At 38.9% G+C, this 19,582-nt stretch overlaps 1 protein-coding gene and 1 non-coding gene across 2 annotated transcripts; both read left to right on the forward strand.

The window, feature by feature from the left end:
- Positions 1-477: 477 nt before the first annotated feature.
- On the forward strand, positions 478-19,157 carry LOC146469659 (crooked neck-like protein 1). Its single transcript, XM_085122974.1, has 21 exons — positions 478-625; positions 1,634-1,723; positions 2,154-2,216; positions 3,171-3,262; positions 3,933-4,016; positions 4,382-4,456; positions 4,930-5,168; positions 5,814-5,920; positions 6,957-7,019; positions 7,812-7,910; positions 8,596-8,796; positions 9,420-9,479; positions 9,810-9,890; positions 10,851-10,916; positions 11,309-11,389; positions 12,244-12,336; positions 13,807-13,908; positions 15,443-15,507; positions 17,005-17,095; positions 17,854-17,946; positions 18,958-19,157. The coding sequence occupies exons 1-21, from the start codon at positions 572-574 to the stop codon at positions 19,075-19,077; spliced, it is 2,019 nt and encodes a 672-aa protein (XP_084979100.1). The 5' UTR covers positions 478-571; the 3' UTR covers positions 19,078-19,157.
- Trnah-gug (transfer RNA histidin (anticodon GUG)) lies at positions 13,476-13,547 on the forward strand. Its single transcript has one exon. It is a non-coding gene; the product is annotated as a tRNA-His (tRNA).
- Positions 19,158-19,582: the final 425 nt, after the last annotated feature.

Below are 19,582 nucleotides of genomic sequence, written 5' to 3' on the forward strand. Positions count from 1 at the left end.
GTTCTCAGGGTCTTCGGTTATGCAATCCAAGATGGCAGCCACTTGGGCCTAGGGGAGACGGGAAAGGGACGGGAAGGGGTACTCCCCATAATGGGCTATACAGGGAGGCTCCACGCCCCAAAGGGGATAAAAGGGTAGGATTTCACCGGCCGAAGTATGGGACAGGGTAGGGAAAACTTTCATTTAGGTTTTTAAAAGGGCCTTTCAAACTCGTTTTTCTACTGAAGGTATGTGAAAGAGGTATTATTTCCTATGAAAAGTGTATGAAAGAGTTACCTTTCCTGTCAGCAATGGTCTATAAAAGGGTCAAAGCATGGACCCGGGGGGGGGGGGGGGAGCCTCCGGCCTCTTCGTATAAAACTTTTTTGAGTATTCCCCCCCCCCCCCCCTCCCACACACACCCCCAAGGCATTTGGGACACTTCAGGAACAGGCTCGTCCCCAGGGCTTTCTCGAAGATGACTGGGTGAGACTGGAATCTATTTTCGTCTAATGGCGGCTTACACGAGTGAGAAGTGAGACATTCTGACAAGAGAAACATTTTTTTGGGCTGATCTCTGCGTTTTATCAGCATGGCGTCTTCAGAACAGAATACTAATAAGGCCAGGATTCCTAAAGTGGCAAAGGTTTGTAAAGTTTCAGATATATGTCGACTATTATTACGTTACGTATACGTTACTTTGTAAGAGTATATATTTCCACTACGAGCATTCGAAACAACTTGTTAGCTACAAAAGGTCGACGATCTTCAACGAGAATACTCAATTACTGATATAGTCAACTTAGTTCTTGTGGAGAACTGATGTTAAGTAATTCGAACATTTGTAGCCTTTGTAATAGAGTGCTTTCCAGCAGACCAGGTCAGTCGATCTGTCAATGGAGGGTACCAATTTGATCTTTTTGAAGCACTGATTCTTGAAAATGGTACATGCAATAAAGGTGGTGTGTAAACTGTTGTTCAAATTGGTGCATTCAGTTTATGAAATGATTGAACTGGCTGGCCAGTTCTGAGCAATGGAAAGCACTCTAAGAGTATATGTGACCGGTTATATTTTTGAGGAAAGTTGAACCATGTCTCTTTTAGAGATCCAGAAAGGTACTCGCTTTGAATGCAGCCCAACTTTCCATTAGGAGAATGTGGAAGATGATGTTCACTTTAAATTGCTGACTTGATTTCCTGATTTCATCCTAATTCTTTTCTGAAGGCAAAAAATGGAGACTTGATTGCCAGTACTAGCTCAATTCATGGTTAGCCAGCTTTGTTCCCACGACTCATAGCGCTTATCAAAGTAACTGCCAGCTTGTCTTTTGGGGCTTGGGGCCGAGCATGATAGCTCAATGGGTGATGTTGCATTTGACTGCACACCAAGGAAGACTGGGGATGAGACTGACAAGAAACCTGGATAAAAATGATTAATGAGCCAATTAATGTTTGAAACTTCAGCATTCCCTCACCCACCCCTAGTTGGCTAGAGTATGGTTGGCCTGGCTACCATGGGCTGTGCCATACCGTACATGCATGATAAACTCAATGCCAACAAATTAAAGCTTACTGCAGCATCAACCTCTGGCCAGGTACATCATCATTTCAAAGCATTCTCATTAACCTTTATTTGTATGTTCTCTTTTTTAAGGTAAAGAACAAGGCTCCTGCACCAGTTCAAATCACAGCTGAACAGCTCTTGAGAGAAGCAAAGGAAAGGCAGTTGGAGCTGGTTCCTGCGGTACGTACAAATAATTCATTGTCAGTAATATATGGTGTTCCAGATAACTTTCAAAGTCAGGAGGAGTCAATGAAGGATTTTGAGAGGTCAATAGGTGTGGTTCTTTCCAAATCTTCTTATGTTCACCACTCATTTTGTCGGGTTAGATAGCCAGCTTTCTCAACGCCTCTGTTATCTGGAACACTTACATGTAATATTTGCAAGTTTTCTTATTACACCAAGGACCTGAGTTTTCTTTGAGCAAATACATGCATATGCAATCAGGTTCATCTGACAAAAATAACAACAATGGAGAATACAGTGTAGTCTACCATTTTTATAATAATATTGTTTGAGTAGGCATCATGGAAAATGTCCTTCTGTGTTTACATCTTGTACCACTAGCCACTGGAAACATAAGTTTTTGAAATATGTTTTGTGTCCATTTCAGCCTCCTAAACAGAAGATCAGTGATCCTGATGAGCTACAAGAATACAAGCTACGCAAAAGAAAGGTTTAAGAATCTTCTTTTATCAGTTAAATTTACAACATACTTACAATAGTTTTAATAATAATATTAATAATAGCAAGGAAGATGATGATAATAATAATAATAATGATGATGATGATGATGATGATACACTGGATGCTCTCTTAACGCACACTCTTGTAAAGGGACAGCACTACTTATTACCGACGTCACAAAATCCCGTTTGAACTCCTTTGTATTTACACATTTCCATAAGCCGTCTCGGACACTTTCAGGGGTTCACTTTGGACTCTGAAGTCCTTTATTTTTAAGCTCCTGTAAGTGGACCCTCGAAAGGAAATCCCATTAGCCTCTGAATCTTATCTTAATCAATCAACGTCACATCCTTGTTCATCACAATGATTCTACAGTCCATTAATTACAGTTATGGCCATTATAACTGCATTGCATAAGGCATTCCCAATGTTTATTGTTAGCTGGGCAAACTCCTGGAGTGGACTTCTATCCCTTACACTGTACGTCTCTAGTGGCCGCTTATAAGAGCCATTCTCGTAATTGCCCAGCTCCAGTTACAGACACCTTTTTCATGCCCCGAGGGTGTCTGCTTACAAGAGCTTCTACTATAAGAATAATAGTGATGATGAGGAAATTATTGTGAGAAGATTATTCTTTTGAAAGAAGCTTTTGATTTAGCTAGTTAAGATGATTTTCTTATTTTATTTTATTTAACTTTAATTTGTGCTATTTGTAACCTTTAGACGTTACCCATGTGTTGTAGATTTTTAAGCTGTAACATACATTTGATCATACCTGTATCTTACATGGAGAATTGTGCACTGCATAACAATTAAGTTATCAATAAATATTATTAGTCAGATTTTGCAACATTTTTCTTTTCTTAGATATAAAGGAGTTTATTTGAACAATATTTATTGATTTCTTGTTTTCACTGATTAAAAATTCTGTCTCATTATTCAGGCTTTTGAGGACAGTCTCCGCAAAAATCAATCTGTGATCAGCAACTGGCTGAAATATGCACAGTGGGAAGAGAGTCAAAGAGAAATCCAGAGGTAGTATCATCAGATAACTTGGCACCAAAAATTAACTTAAAATTCGATGGTGGCCTTTTATGTTTGATTTAAGCCCTGTCTACATGAGCAATTTTTATATGGCAATTTTTATTTGCCCATGTAGATGATGAGAATTGACCAATTTTTATGTGACAACTGCATTTGCTGAAAAGCTGGCGTGTTAGTTTTTATGTGGCAAATAAAAATTGCCACATAAAATAATTGTCCGTGTAGACGAGATGCCACATAAAATGTGATGATTTTTTCAACGTCATCTGTAGAACCCAGTCCCTACAGTCCCTAACATTTGCGCATCTAGCATGACGCCATCTTGCTTTTTGCCTTTCCATGGACACCTCTGCTGTGCGAAATTATTGCTGATGCAAATGAACAACAAATATTTGTCGAGCCATCTACACGGGTAAATAAAACTTGCCACATACAGTTGCCACATAAAAATTGCTCGTGTAGACGGGGCTTTATTAGGTTTGGAAAGTCAATTTGTAAGCATTAAATGTGTCTTTCTTTTATGTTCAGTAAGCCCTGCTAACAGGTCGGTTTTATATTGCAACTAGTCAACACAGGTCATACCTAGAAAACAATCTATTTTCATTTAAAAACCCCCACTTATTCAATGACCTCACCATGCTTTTATGCCCTTGTTTCTCAGAGCTCGGTCCATTTATGAAAGATCCCTGGATGTGGACCACAGAAATATCACAATATGGCTGAAATATGCAGAGATGGAAATGAAGTGAGAACAAATTAGTTAATCAATTAATTTAAAATATATTGTTGGGACATACATGTAATTTATAGTAAGTTATTTTTTTTTCATGTAGATCCATACCTGAATACTGCACAAAGGAAACTAAAAATAAAACTTGGTTTGAAAATTGTAAACCCCCCCCCCCCTCCAAAAAAAAAAAAAGAAAAAAAAATTAACCACAACATAGTTACATGACTTTATAAATTATTTATAATTTGCTGTTAAGTGCAGTGATTTTCATATTTTCATTTCTATTCAGGAATTGGACAATGCACAATTTAGGAGCTGTTGTGAGATTTGCCATTTTTTCAAGTGGGCAAAAGATAATTGATAACATTTTTCTCTCTCAGGCATCGCCAGATCAATCATGCGCGGAATATTTGGGACAGAGCAGTGACCATTCTACCAAGAGTAAACCAGTTTTGGTAAGATGACAGTTTCCAAGACTATGAATAGATGTATCAGCTGAATGTGCTGAACGTGCTTGACAATAATTCAGAATGAATAAATTGGATGTTGGTTTTAATCTCTTGGAGCAAGGACGAGAACCACCAACAAACTTAACCCACTTATGACACTGTATCCAAGCCAAATTGGTGGGAGGCAGGTGCTCTCACCACTGCACCATCCGCCCTCCCCCTACGATGTCCCAGCTTGGTGTCCGGCCTTTGAGGTTTGGGACATAAGGATTTTGTGTACAAGGCAATGTTCAAGCCCTGTCCAAAGTAATTCACAAGCAAAAAAACTCTCAACTGACTCTTAAAGTTACAAACATAAGGTGTTGCTGTTATAGCTTTGTTATTCATTCATGATTGTTCCAAGGATTTGATCCACATTGTTCTAACTAAAGACTGTTGTCTTACAGGTCTCTCATCAGCTTTTTATCTGTTTCCTTCAGGTACAAATACACATACATGGAGGAGATGCTTAGTAATGTGGCTGGGGCAAGACAGGTTTTTGAACGCTGGATGGAGTGGGAACCTGATGAACAGGCATGGCATTCATATATTAACATGGAACTGAGATACAAGGAGATTGACAGAGCAAGGAGTATATATGAGAGATTTGTAATGGTACATCCAGAGGTTAAAAACTGGGTCAAGTATGCCAAGTTTGAAGAGCGTCATTCCAATATAGGTAACCTGTCTCACTCGTTTACTATTTTAAGTCACATTTTGAGATACAGTATGTCCATAGCAACATTGCCTTCTTGTGAGGTACATGTACCAAAACAACTTTGTGCTGTGCATACATACCATCGTGTAGATGTGTTCTGTTCTGAGACCTACAGTATCTCAGTTCAAGTCAGAATGATTTTTTTCAAAAAATAGCTAACTTAAAGGTCAAATACATGCTTCCAAATTTGTGTTAGTATTACAGTAATGCTAAAACTGTCCACCATGTTATGTTATGAAGGAGCTACACTGTAAAAAGAAGGAACGTAAAGGACTATTTCTGGACCATCCATATAGTTACTATCAGTAACAGTATAGACATTTCTTTCTGATTGCTTGCCAGAAGTCAACCACAGAAAAAAAATTGTATTGCCAGAGGATTGGACTTGATAAAATGCATTATTTTATAATCACTCATGGTAACACCATGGCAAGACTGTTTGTGATCTCTGGACCAATCTGCGTAGAGACATTAATTTTAGTGGCGTCGATTCTGTTTCTAGTTTTAAACACTTTCTTGTGTGTCTCACATTTCACATGAGTTAAATTCAACAAAAGACCTTTATGTGCAATGTTTATGACTCGCATTGTTTTGTGCGTCTTTCAGTTGGTGCCAGAGATGTCTATGAAAGGGCCGTGGAATTTTTTGGAGAGGAGAATGCAAATGAGAAGCTGTTTCTTGCATTTGGGAAATTCGAAGAGAACTGTAAAGAGGTAGGATATGAAGCCAGTTTTTCATGTCTTAAATATTTATTAAAGTACATGTAGACTGGTATGCATAGTAGCATATCACTCTTCTCTCATTGGTAAGCAATCTTGTACTCATCTGAGTCCTCAGGCTCTTTGGCCAGCGGTTGGTTAGCAGGAGAGACTGGGGAAATTGAAAAAACTAATTTTTTTCATTGGCTGCCCTGTAATGGATTGCATTCTTCTAGCACAGAAATCCTGTGGTGAAAAAAATTCCAGTACCCCAGCATCTCATTTGGTGACTAACAGCTGCAGTGGCCAAAGAGTCTGAGGACTCTTGGTACGAGATTGAGTGATACTGTAGGTACACAAGAGTCGACATATCTGTGTGCACAGTATAGTTGCCTGACATGTGGAGAGCTGTTGCATGATAGAGAGCTGAAAAAATTAATGCATTACCTACATGTAATCTAGTATTACAGTCAGTTTTAGATAAACCCCTTCAGGTGGCCAATGTATCAGAAGATAATGCCTAAGGCTGAAAGATTGTCTGAAAAATGAACAGTTGACAGAGAAGTGAAGCTTTGAGGGCAACTGAAATTTTGTGGACAATCTTTTAGCCAAAGCTTCTAAGTGTATATCATGTAGTACATCTGTATACCAGCAAGCCAGATTTATATCCCTCCAATTAATTTCTAAAATGCACCACTTTACAGTGGAAAAGACAAAAACTTGAAGGTTAGTGATGGCTACGGCGTGATTGCAGGCAATTAAATGCAAATTTAAATAATTTACTACATTTCATGAAACTATGATTTGATTACAGCAATGAAGACCTAAAACTCCGACATTCTTTCTTTGTTTTTCTCATTGAAAAAAATTGTGCCTGTTTTATCAAATCGGAAGACTGTTATTATCTGACAACCCCCGTCCAATTTTGTACCACATACACTGTACATTGTTTTTGTCCAGTGACAAGGCATGGAATTTAATGGATGGGTTATAATGTAAAGTAACCTAAACAGATAATACCCTGGAGCTATTTTTCTGATTCATTCTACAGCATGATCGGGTCAGAGTGATTTTCCAGTATGCACTGAAAATACTGCCAAAGGAAGAGTGTCAGGTAAAGTGAGAATTCTCATAACAGCTTCTATAATCATGACTGTCTTTACGCTTTCATTTCCAAGAGTTTCTTGAAATAATTAATTTTACAAGTAATATCTTCTGAACATTAAAAGGCTATTTATTAATTATTAGTACCATGTCTTCATGTACATACAGATCTATAGGAATTTTGTTTATACAGCTGTATATCTTTCATTTGAATGGTGTTGAACACACCGAGGGCAAAAACTGTGACTGCTCTTGAACAAAGTAATGTCTGTCAGTACCTCCCTGAAAAATAATCCTTGGCTTTGCACTTCCTTTCTAATGTATAATTTTGTAGATCTACTTCCTAACAACACCAAATGTAAGAATAGTGTATTTTTTGTAGTAAACGGGAATTACATGACTTTGTATTATTAAGCATGTACTGTAGACCACAAAATAACTGTCAAAAATCAAGAGTGAACTACACTCGTCTGTACTCTGCATTGAAAGAACCAAATAATTAACAATATTACTTCACGAGAGTGCATTGGAATAATATTGTTTTATTAAAAATAATCAAGAAATATAGCTAGATCTTGCTGATTTTGCTTTGCAAGAACAACCAGAAGACAGCTTAATGGGTCGCTATTTCTCAGGCATGGTATTATGGGTTATCATGTACCATGGCCGCTAAGCCAATTAAATCGAACCCTGGGATTGCAGTATACAATGATCCAGCTTTTAATAATAATATTATAATTTTTAATTAATTTCACTGTATAGTGATCAACATATTTAAATTAAATATATTTAATATACGCAGGAGCTGTACAAGACGTACACTCAACATGAGAAAAAATATGGTGACAAAGGAGGAATAGAAGATGTGATTGTTAGCAAAAGAAAGTTTCAGTATGAGGAGGTGAGGCTGACCTGATGTGAATTTTGTTGTTTGCATTGTGCTTAGTGTGATTTTGAGACCTTGATGCTAAACTGGTCATCATAATCTGCTTACATTTAAGTATGATTAGTAGACATGCAGGCATACTAGTTTTGGCAGTGGAAACTGACTGGAACAAACATGACTTACTGGTATTCTTGGGCTGCTGATCAGTCGAGACATGTTTGTTCTAAGTATTTATATAAGTAAACCAGTGTCCTTAGTACACATAGATATATACTCCACCATGACTGTGTAGAATGACTTCTTTGATTCACACCTAATTAAGACCAGGTTCCATTTCAAAATGAAGCCGTGAGCCTGATAGATGTATTTTTTAAAAGCCTCTCTGGTTTTTTTTACATTTTTACATTTTACGTGGATTTACAGTAGTTGGTGACATCACACCAACATACAAAGCTGATCAAGTTTTCAAATTATGATGCTCTTTGTGAGTTTGTCTCCCAGAATATATTAGATCATATTTTTTTCTTGTGCTTTTTCATCTGAACTTGACAATACTAGACAGATTGAATAATGTTCATCATAATAAATCCAAAGCGGAAAAGACATAAACTAGACTTCCTGAGGTGCTACAAGTGATCCCACCAGTGTTGCTGCTTTTACTATATGTAGTTATGTTTTTTTTTATAATTCTATTTGCCAGGAAGTGAAGGCAAACCCAAACAATTATGATGCATGGTTTGATTATTTGAGGCTAATGGAGAGTGAAGCAGAACCTGATGCCGTGAGGGAAGTGTATGAGAGAGCAATAGCGAATGTACCACCTGCTGAGGAGAAACGATTATGGCGGCGATACATCTACTTGTGGATTAACTATGCATTGTATGAAGAACTTATTGCAAAGGTGAACAAGGCTGAGTTTTTCTTCTTATTGTCCTGAGTTCATTTTTGATGATCACGGTGTCTAGCCTGATGTCAATTTAACATCATATTCATTCATAGTTAACCCTTGAAGCCCTAACAGTAACCAGCATCAAGTTTGTCCTTGTAATATCAATGCTTATTCAACCCCTATGGTCATGAGAATTAAGGGAATTCATGAGAATTCACCCAAGGTGAATTTTCTCACTATTTTGATAACTTCTCCCCAGTATGTTTATAAGAAAAGTATGGGAACAAGATAGGAGAATTTGTTCTTTGATATTAGGGGTTAAAGGGTTAAGAATGTTGTCGTGAATTTTCCACTGTTTAGTCACTTCAGAAGTAGAGCAAAACAGTCTGGACGTTTACAGTAAACAGTCAAAATATATCCAAGACTGTTGCCAACCAGGAGCTAGGGTACCTAACATTTCACAGCCTGAGATGCTATATAAAATTATAATTTGCCTTGTTAGTTTAATTAATCGGTTACTGGGAATTATTTTTTTTGCAATCTTGAGCCTGGACATTTTTGTATTGAGACAAAATAAATGTTGAAAGAATATTTATTTACATACAGTACACTCATGTTACATGTTATTTACACAGGATATGGATCGCACAAGACAAGTGTATCGAGCATGTTTGGATCTTGTACCACACAAAAAGGTTCAGTTTGATTATGTGTACCTTATTAGTCCAGCATAATAATGTATTAGTGATGATCTGATATGACTAGCCAATATGCACCCCGATCCATGAAGTGTTTTTTCTTCATGGCTGTAATACATTGAAGAGCTTCAAAGTGGTGACCTCAACTCAGGAAGTAGCAAGACAATATTGCAACTGGTCTCATTGCTTTGTACAGTTTGTTTTGTATTGAAGGAAAAGCAAAGACACTCTGTTCAGAGTGATAGAGTTCTGTATTTATTTGATTGTTCTTTGTGCAAGTGGATCTAAAACTCTGTTCCTTACTTGTTGATTGTCTTGATTTTTCAGTTTACATTTGGTAAAGTCTGGTTGTTGTACGCCCAGTTTGAAATCCGTCAGAAAGATCTGAAGGCAGCTCGACAGGCATTGGTTAGTTGTATTGTGGACTGTAAGCTATAAACTGTTAGGGAAGTGGTCAAAACCTCTATACTCGAACAGGACCCACCAAACCCCAAAATAGATGGTGGCCTCTGGCTGCACCCCCGTTCCTCAATCTCAAAAGGTGGTGTCTTTTTTGCATAGCCACCCCTCTATCCAGCAGTAAAAAATGACAGTGAGATTCAAACCTCACTTTTCTTATTTATCTAGCAATGCTGACTCTTGCTAGCTGAATATTTCTGTGTCAACTCAAATTCTAAAGCCAATAAAATTTTGTAGGTAATGTCCATGAGATAGGTGGTGTCTTCGATAACCCCCCTACCCCAGACAAGGTGGGTCCTCTTTGAACAAACTTGTTTTGACCAGTTCCCTTTGTTACAGTTGAGATCAACCAAGATTTCTTTGAGTCCATACATTTTTGCTGCAAACTGTTTCTTGGGTTTCCAAACTGATTACTTACAAGTCATGTAAAATGCCATTCAGACCACAGGAAGCCCATGTCACTGCATGGTGCCTAACTCTCCTCTTAGAATTCCACAAAAAGAAAAATATGCAAGGTACAAGACAACAAAACCTGATTTTAGTTGACTAGAATCTTTTAATATTCCTGCAAAAAGCCATTTGATTAATAATTCATAAGCCCATTGGTTGATAAAACATCACGTGCAGTGGTTTTCAAACCTGATTAAACTTCCTCCTTATTAGTATGCAGTGTTTAATATTTTTCTTGTATGCTAATTTCCAACGAGCATAAAAACATCATTGTTATGAACTCTCTTGACATGCTTTTCCAGGAATGTTTTTGAAGCCGTTCAAAATACTTGCAGCACCTGTTTTATTGGGTCTTAAACCACAAGGCTGCGCCTTGTGGTTTTAAATCCCGATAAAACGCTACTGCTCATGTTTTAAACATTATCTAAAAGCCATTGCTGGTTTTCATATTGTTTTCAGGGCACAGCAATTGGCAAGTGTCCGAAGGACAGGCTCTTCAGGGAATACATTGGCCTTGAGTTACAGGTTAGTGGAGTTGTTATGTGTAATTAAAAGAAAAAATTACATGTGCCATTTTACCTAAACCTGACAATACAAGTTTATTCATTTGCAATAATTTTATTGCTTTGCACAACTCTTTAACCACATGCATTTTATGGCTTGTTGTTTTATACATGTACATGTAAAATGATCATGATGCTATGCCATTACATTGTAGTTGAAAACAGAGTTCGTAACTCAAGGCAGGTGAAAGGTTTTTCACTAGAAAACTGGAATGGACATTAATAATAATTATTGTCAACAATATTTTATATAAGCATACCACATTCTCTTCCAGTGTGTTGATCAGTCTTTTAAATGACATCATAACATTAATCTTTTTAACGTACCTCTTTTGTTACTTTCCTTTTAAATAGCTTCGTGAGTTTGACAGATGTCGTAAGCTGTATGAGAAATTCCTGGAGTTCAACCCTGCCAACTGTACTACATGGGTGAAGGTAATGTACTTAGCTTCATTTTCTTTAGCCAGAAAATGTGGGGTTTTGATGATTTTGTTCAATTGGTTCAATATTTAAGTCTTGTCATTGAAAGATGCCATTTTTATGAGAGTCTGTGACACATAGAGGATATTACGCACCCGCGCGGAGATACAAAATTTCTCTTAGAGTGTTGAAAAACATTTCTCCAAGCGGTCATGTAATGTTCTGTTTAATTAATAAATATAAATTATATAAACACCAGTGAAATACCAAATCATTGCAAAAGGCATGATTTGTTATGTGACCATAGCAATGGTGATCAACGGTGTGAAGATATTATGTTTTTGCGCGAAGGCTCGCCTGGTATTTCATTGGTGTTTATTATAATAAAATAATATTTTGTGCTATAGACTTTTATAGACATTTTAAAATTTTGGACCATTATTTGTCAAAAAGTGGAGAAACAAATAGACTGAGGGACAAACAGACAGACAGACAGACAGACAGACAGACAGACAGACAGACAGACAGGCATTTTCACTTGTAGCAAGCAATCTAGGCCCTTGTCATTACATGTTCCTACAGAAAATGAGTTTGAGAAACATTGCTAGAATTTGTTTTTGGACTCTTCATTGAGTTCTCTTTTCTGTGCTTCTTTTCAACGCCCAGTTTGTAAAAGGTTTATTGAATTGACCCCTGTTTTCCGTTTGGGGCACTTACAAATGAACAGGACAAAAAGCTTAATGTTACAGAATGATAGACAAAATGAATTTGATGCAGCCCTTTTTATTAGTTTAAGAAAGTAGAGAAGCAGGCACAAAGGGGCCAATGGAACTTAGAAACATTAACTTGCAGCTCTATTTTGTCTTTAGTACGCTGAACTGGAGACAATTCTAGGTGATACCGACAGAGCCAGAGCACTGTTTGAACTTGCTGTCAATCAACCCCTGTTGGATATGCCAGAGGTAAGTAAACTAAGGAGAATCTTTGTATCAATTAGGGGAAGAAAAGTGTGCAGTTCCAGATAAAAGCCATACACAGCCCAAGGAAGGTCATCGGAAATTCCTAGGGGGAGGGGGGGGGGTCTTAAAAGCCAAAATTTTAGTTACAAAGTATGGTGCGTAACTGGAATTTCCTAGAGGGAGGGGGATGCAAAACAAAAATCTTTCTGTGGGGGGAGTATGGATATTTTCTGGAACTGCACAATATCTGATTTGAAATGTGGGTTACTGAAAAATTGATTGAACTGAAATTCTTCAGCGAACATTCACATCAATTAAAAAAAAAATGTCTGAAAGGTGAACGAGACACATTTGCATAAACTTTCAATCTCGATGACAGACAGGTAGTCCAGTCCTAGCCCCTCTGCTCTCTGTTACGCAACTCTTCCGTGCCGTGAGTTGCGTGACAGAGAGCCGAAGCGCCTGGACTGGACAAGATGGCAAGGAAATGTATAAAAACGATTTACAACTTGAAAATCCAAGGCAACGAATCATGACTGTTTGTTACGTCTACTCTGAATGTTTAGGTTGGGCAACAAAGAACGAAACGTTTTAGTTTAAGTTGCGATGGGCCGATCGATGCCTTTATATGTCAGGCTTGGCCTTGAAACAAAAATATAATATCGATAGCCTGTTGTAGACTTCTGTTCTTGGCTTCATGCGCTCTATTTCAGTGTTCTCTCTCAGGTTTGTTTATTTCTGTCGTTCCCAGAAAGTGAGAGCCTAGAGGGGGCAAAAATTTTGAAAGTTCAGCCCTTCCAAAGTTTCGCCGTGTAATTAACGACTAAACAACACTCGCTTGGGCCGTGAAAGCAACTGAATGCTGCTGAATTCACTCCCGGTCGCGGGAGAAATGAAAAAATAATAATAATAAAAAATAACTAACAAAAATAGAAAAAAAAATGCAGTGCAGTAACAGGTATCGTAATAGAAATGGTTAATTACATGGTAAGGTTTTAAAAATGTGCAACATTTGTGAAATTACAGTTTTCTCGCCCATTGGGCTTACCGGAAGTAATTTTTGTGAGAACAAAGGGTTATTGGCGGAAGTGACGCAATCTCATTACTTCAAATACTAATTTTTCAAGCACATTGTCAGCGTTGCCGTGATCGTCTAGTGGTTAGGACACTGCGTTGTGGCCGCAGTAACCCAGGTTCGAATCCTGGTCTCGGCACCATTTATTTTTCTCCTTTGTCGTTGTTTTTTTCTTTTTCTCTTTTTAAACATAAGCTGTTCTGTTTTTGTAATATATTTTTCGTTTTTCTCGAAACCTGTTTAAAAATTGTATTTATGTATTTTGACTTTCGGCCGTCGCGTATCGATTTGCAGTAAACATATTCAGCATATTTTCCAACCATGGCTCTCCAGCAGTCGTTCAATGCTTTTTTTTATTATTTTTCCTTCACTTTTTTTAATGTGTCTTCTTATTGCAGGTTTTGTGGAAAGCCTACATAGATTTCGAAATAAACTTGGAAGAGTACGATCGAACTCGAGACTTGTACGAAAGACTTCTGACACGAACACAACACGTGAAGGTATTCTCAGCGTGCATCTTTTAATACCGCGGCGATTTTTTGTTCTCCTTAAATTCTCGACAGAATTTTAGACTACGAAGAGTTTATTCAGTCTCTCAATTGCCAACAAAGTGAAGAAGGATTTCGCGAGCATGGCGGCCTCCTGCGCGCGATTCCCGCGGCTGCCGTGTGTCCCGCTCGCGAAGTCCACGTTCGCTTCGTTTGTATTTCTGAGAACAGCACATCCTTGAAGTTAGCCTTTATTTACTAGGAGTGTATTTGTTTTCCATGCGAACGTACGTCACGTTTATTTAGTGTGCCTGCTTGTGTTCTAGCCGCCATCTTGGATTTAGCCCGGGAGCGTTGGAGCCCGGGGGGGGGGGGGGGGGGTGGACTCCCCTATATGGGCTATACGGGGACGTGCCGCTGAATAGGGTATGGTTTTTGGCCCCTCTGTCCTGAACAGGGTATATAATTTCAAGCGAGTCTGTCCCGGACCCGTCCTAGACAGGGTATGGTTGCAAGACTGTCGTCGAGTATTTGGCAATCCGAAATCAGAGACATTAGTCTGCATTTATTTTAGTGAACAATGCTTCACGTCAATTGAGTTTCCACTTAAGGTTCACCGCTGTTAATGCGAAATTTTGGGATTTTTCGCCATCACTTCTAGGAAGTGTATTATTTTATCTATTGTGATTGGTATTCGCGTTTCAATGCATAGAATATCAGGTCCGGTAAGTGACAGTGGGCCTTTAAATGTTATTACTATTACCAATAAACACTTGTGTAACACGAGAGCTAGATGTTGTCCTTTGTCCTAAATAGGGTCTTAAAATAGAGGACATTGTCCTACACAGGGTAGGTATTTAAGGTTATTTTCGTCCTAAACAGGGTCAGGGTTTCAAATCCCCAGCGGCACCCCTATACCCAAACATGGGTCAAGTGCTCCCCCGGGCGTTGGAGCGAATGGACGTTTCCCTCGCCGGTGGGAAGGGAGAAAGAGTGGGTCCTCCTCATAATAAATAAAGTAATCGTTTGATCGAAGCTTTTCTTCATTAGGCGATGAGGTCGGCTGATCACACTTCAGTATTTTTTATCACGAAGGTTCGCTGTAGAGCAGTCTCTCGAGAATCCACGGGGAAAAACAAAGATATTCGAGGGCGAGTCGCGCGCGCGAGCGAGCGGCAAAGCCGCGAGAAGCCTCGCTCAGTTTTTAGCGTTCTTCCTCGCGGATTCTCGAGCAAAAGAGAGACTGCTCGTAGTCTAGGTTCGTTGAGGAGACAGTTTGTTCGCAAAGCAGGGAGGACCGAAATCCGCCAATCACAGCCGACCTTATTGATATAAATACTCAAGGCTGATCATCGCCTGATGAGGACTAGCAGTTAAAGCAGTGGAAACGTCGCGATCGACTACATGAACATGCAAATCGTGAGACAAACGATCACTTTATTTCTTATTATATCCACCATATTCCACCACGATGACCAATGATTCCTTTCACGAAAATTCAATCTATCAGCATATCTTCCTGACCGAGAGATATTTTCTGTTTTAGGTGTGGATAAGCTTCGCGCAGTTCGAGACCTCCACTGGAAGCGATGAGAGCACCGACCAAGCAAGGTGTGTCACAATCAGTGCTCTTTCTCCGATCCATCATTTGTATTCTTAGTGCTAGCGGCACAAAATTCGCATTGCCGCAATTGCCACCAATAATCACCCACGACCTGCTCCCGTCTGGCCTCGTAGTTCAGCCGGTAGAGCAACGGACGATCAAATCCCGAGGTCGTGGGATCGATTCCTGCCGAGGTCGAAGATTATTTCTTTGTCTCGTGCGATCTCCCATTTCCTTACTAGGGCTAACGCTTAGTGGGAAATTCATGGACTTCACTTTAGCACTTTAACATCCACTGTAGAGTTAATTCTCGGATACATCAGTTGTGGCGTTAGTGCTAGCGACACAACTTTCATTTCTACCCTTCTCAGTCTTGACAGACTGTGTAAAGTTTTGCCGAAGGAATGACTTGACTTTCTCGTTCTTGCTTTTCGAAAATGTAAAACAGGCGTTGAATTTATTTTATCCTTCATGGTTGGGGGATCTAGGTGCCAACTTGCGAGGCAGGCGTGAAGGCAGAAGAGAAAGCGCATATGTACCCTCACTTTCCGTTCTTTTGTGCACGCCGGTTATGGAGTGCTACCTTGCATAACAAACAGACAAACAACAACAACTTATTTTATGAGAAAAGCATTATGCTTTGACTCTAATATTTTTTTTGTTTAGCTCGTAAACAACTATAGAATGCACTCCTTTGCTACTGCGCATGGATGGATGTGTTGTTTGGAAACTCGGGTTTCTTAACGGGGATGCCTACTAGGACAAAACGATTTTTTGCGCGCTTTATGACTATGTGGGTAAAGCAGATTTTGGCAAGTGATTTTGAAATCCAAAAAGAAAATTGGGGGTAACCACGCATTTTTTCAGAGATAATTAAGCTTCGGTTTGGAAAAAAATTCCATACATTGTTTTGCAATATGCTTTTTAAAATTGTTTTGTTATCTTGAACTTGAACATTAATATTCTTGTTATCTGTTGAACATTATATTTTGAACTGATGATGGTGTCATGAGGACACCGAAACGTTGTAAATATGATTCTACCCGTAAGTTTCATAATCAAATCGATCACTTTATCATGCTTGTTTTGTTACCTATCGGTGAAAATGCGTGGTTACCCCAATTTTGTTTTTGGATTCCAGTAACACTTGCAAATATCTGCTTTACCCCCATAGCCATAAACTGTGCAAAAATACCTCTACATTAGGAAGCACTGTCCTTAACACGTGCACAATTGCCTTTCGGTGTAAACTAAATTTTATGTGTGTAAGGCAGGGTGTAAGGTTTTATTGACAGAGTTGATAACTAAAAGTAGTTTGGCTACCTCAAAGAGATTTCAGTGCTGACGTTTTGAGCGTTATCACTCGACTCTCTTCGCGGTGGCCAAATTACTTTTAGTTATCAACTCTGTTGATAAACCAAACATTCGTTTCTACTCCCCACCGACGCAGCACTGCAGTTTCTTTAGAAACTAACGCCCTTAAACCAAATTTTGTTTGCTTTCAGGAGCGTTTACGAGCGAGCTGACAAGTCTCTCAGGAATGCGGAGGAGAAAGAGGAACGAGTCATGCTCCTTGAGGCCTGGAAAGAGTTCGAGGTATTTATTCATAGAGCGGGCTTCAACTGAGTGACGTAAAACCACAACTAAAGTAATTACTCTGGCCAATCGCAGCAGATGTAAACAACACAACGAACCAATCAGAATACGTAGGAAATAAATGTGACCGGCGCCAAGCGCGGGAAAACGCGTGCGAGCAGGTCACGGTTGGTTTGGATTTTGCTTCTCATTGGTTGAGAAAAGTGGCGCGAGTTTTGCTAACCAATCACAGAGCATTGTAAAGCAGAACCAAAGCAAATACGGATTACTTTGGACACTCATCTGAAAACCACCATTTCCACTAGACATAAAATGGAAACCGTTACTTCGACCGGCAACTTGACGGACAATAGCAACGTGTTCGAATAAAATCTGTAAATGGGGTTTTTAATTAAGAAACTATCAGCCAAGATAAAAGTGACCGTAGTAACGAGAAAGTCAATTTAGCAGGGTTGTTATACGATGTAGTTTATATATACACACCATTATGTAACTCGTAATGGACCCTTATCACTCGGCGGCCATGTTAAGACTCGGGGGAATAAAAAGCTTTGTTTTTGCACGGCAAGCCTCGGCCAGACGCGAATTCAGTGCGAGGCTTACCGTGCAAAAACAAAGATTTTTATTCCCCTGAGACTCAACATGGCCGCCGTGTGATAAAGTTCTATAGGCACTTTTTGGTAGATCTGGCGTTGGGTGGATAGATTTAATTTGACATTGTCTCAGTAATTTAGCAGTGACTGTTTTCATGATTGTAGAGTGAACACGGGGATGAGAAAACACAAGGAAAAATTAAAAACAAGATGCCTAGGCGAGTGAAAAAGAGACGGAAGGTCCAAACGGACGACGGGGTAGGTTTGTTTTTATTTGTGGGTAGCCAGCCCAGTAGCCTCTTTATGCTTTGTTGGTATATAAAAAGTGGAATTCGCATTACTAAACCCAATTAACTTAAAAACTGAATTAAAGCCATTTGAAAGCAAGAATTGAAATGGTTTTCACCAAATAAGCACCTGTTTAATATTGGTTACTTTTCAACACGCGATTTGCTCTTAGAAATAAATTGTTTTTGAGTCTTACAGTGGAACCTCGATTTAACGAGCCTCGATATAACAAAGTCTTTGGTATAACGAACGATATTCTCCAGCCCGGCCTTTTTAAATGTATGGAACAGAAACTCGATATAACGAACCAATTTCCCTCGTCCCTTGGCACTTCGTTAAATCGAGGTTTCACAACCTCGTAGCCAGGGTCTTTCCCCATCCAGGGACAGGATGAGGAGAGACCCTGGAAACAAGATTGTGTACTTCAAATAGGCCTTATAACGGTTTTCGACGCCATTTTGACGAGTAGGCAAACAGGCTTGAAATAACAGTGTTTGTATGGAAATCCGATGTCAAATTACTTTCATAAAACATCGCTTCTGAAAAATTCATGAATTGGAAACTTTTGACACTAGGAAAAGGATTTTAAGAAAAAAAATTGGGGGATGTAGCTGTGCCAGAAAGTGTCCAGTCGTGTTTTGAACTTTCCATACATTTCCCTGTATTTTTTCCCGCGAACTATTTTTAGTAGCAGTTCATGGCTGGTTCGCTATACAGACAAATGTATGGAAAGTTCAAAACACGACTGGACGCCTTCTGACACAGCTACATCCCTCCAATTTTGTTCTTAAAATCCTTTTCCTAGTGCCAAAAGTTTCCAATTCATGACTTTTTCAGAAGCGATGTTTTATGAAAATTATTTGACATCGGATTTCCATACAAACACTGTTATTTCAAGCCTGTTTGCCTACTCGTCAAAATGGCGTCGAAAACCGTGATAAGGCCTATTGTTACAGTCATTTTTGTTTCGTTTCTTTACAGTCGGACGCCGGCTGGGAAGAATATTACGACTACATTTTCCCCGACGATGAAGCCAACATGCCGAACTTTAAATTACTCCAGATGGCAAGGCTTTGGAAAAAGCAAAAGGAACAAGAATAAGCATCATGCCAAAACTCATGTACATAACTTCTACTACAAATTTAAATAAAACTTCGCCGTGTGCTTTTTGAATTTTCAAATGCACTGGTTTGAGTGGTTAAGTCTCTTCCCAAGTTCGTTACCTCCGGGATTTTACACTTTATGGTAAAATTTTGTCAATTTTTTGTCTTAGGTTTTGGTCTGTTCAGGTCAATGAAAACAACAATCTGAACTTTATTTGAAAAAACCAAAAATATTCATTTCTTTTGCTAGTCACAGGCGACCTACAGAATACCACACAACATCAAACAACGAATGAATAAGTAAATGATCATCGCAGTTATATACCGCACTAAGGCAGTTACAAAAAGAAAGCCTGAAAAAAAATTCAGGCTTGAACGGGATTCGAACCCATGACCTCTGCGATGCCGGTGCAATGCTCCACCAACTGAGCTATCAATAAACCAACTAGGAGCTGGTCATATTGTGAATTCGTAAAATATACCCGTAGAGGTGATGAGATGAA

This window comes from Pavona decussata, unplaced genomic scaffold (genome assembly GCF_977016875.1).
Source record: "Pavona decussata unplaced genomic scaffold, jaPavDecu1.1 SCAFFOLD_120, whole genome shotgun sequence".
Taxonomy (NCBI): domain Eukaryota; kingdom Metazoa; phylum Cnidaria; class Anthozoa; order Scleractinia; family Agariciidae; genus Pavona; species Pavona decussata.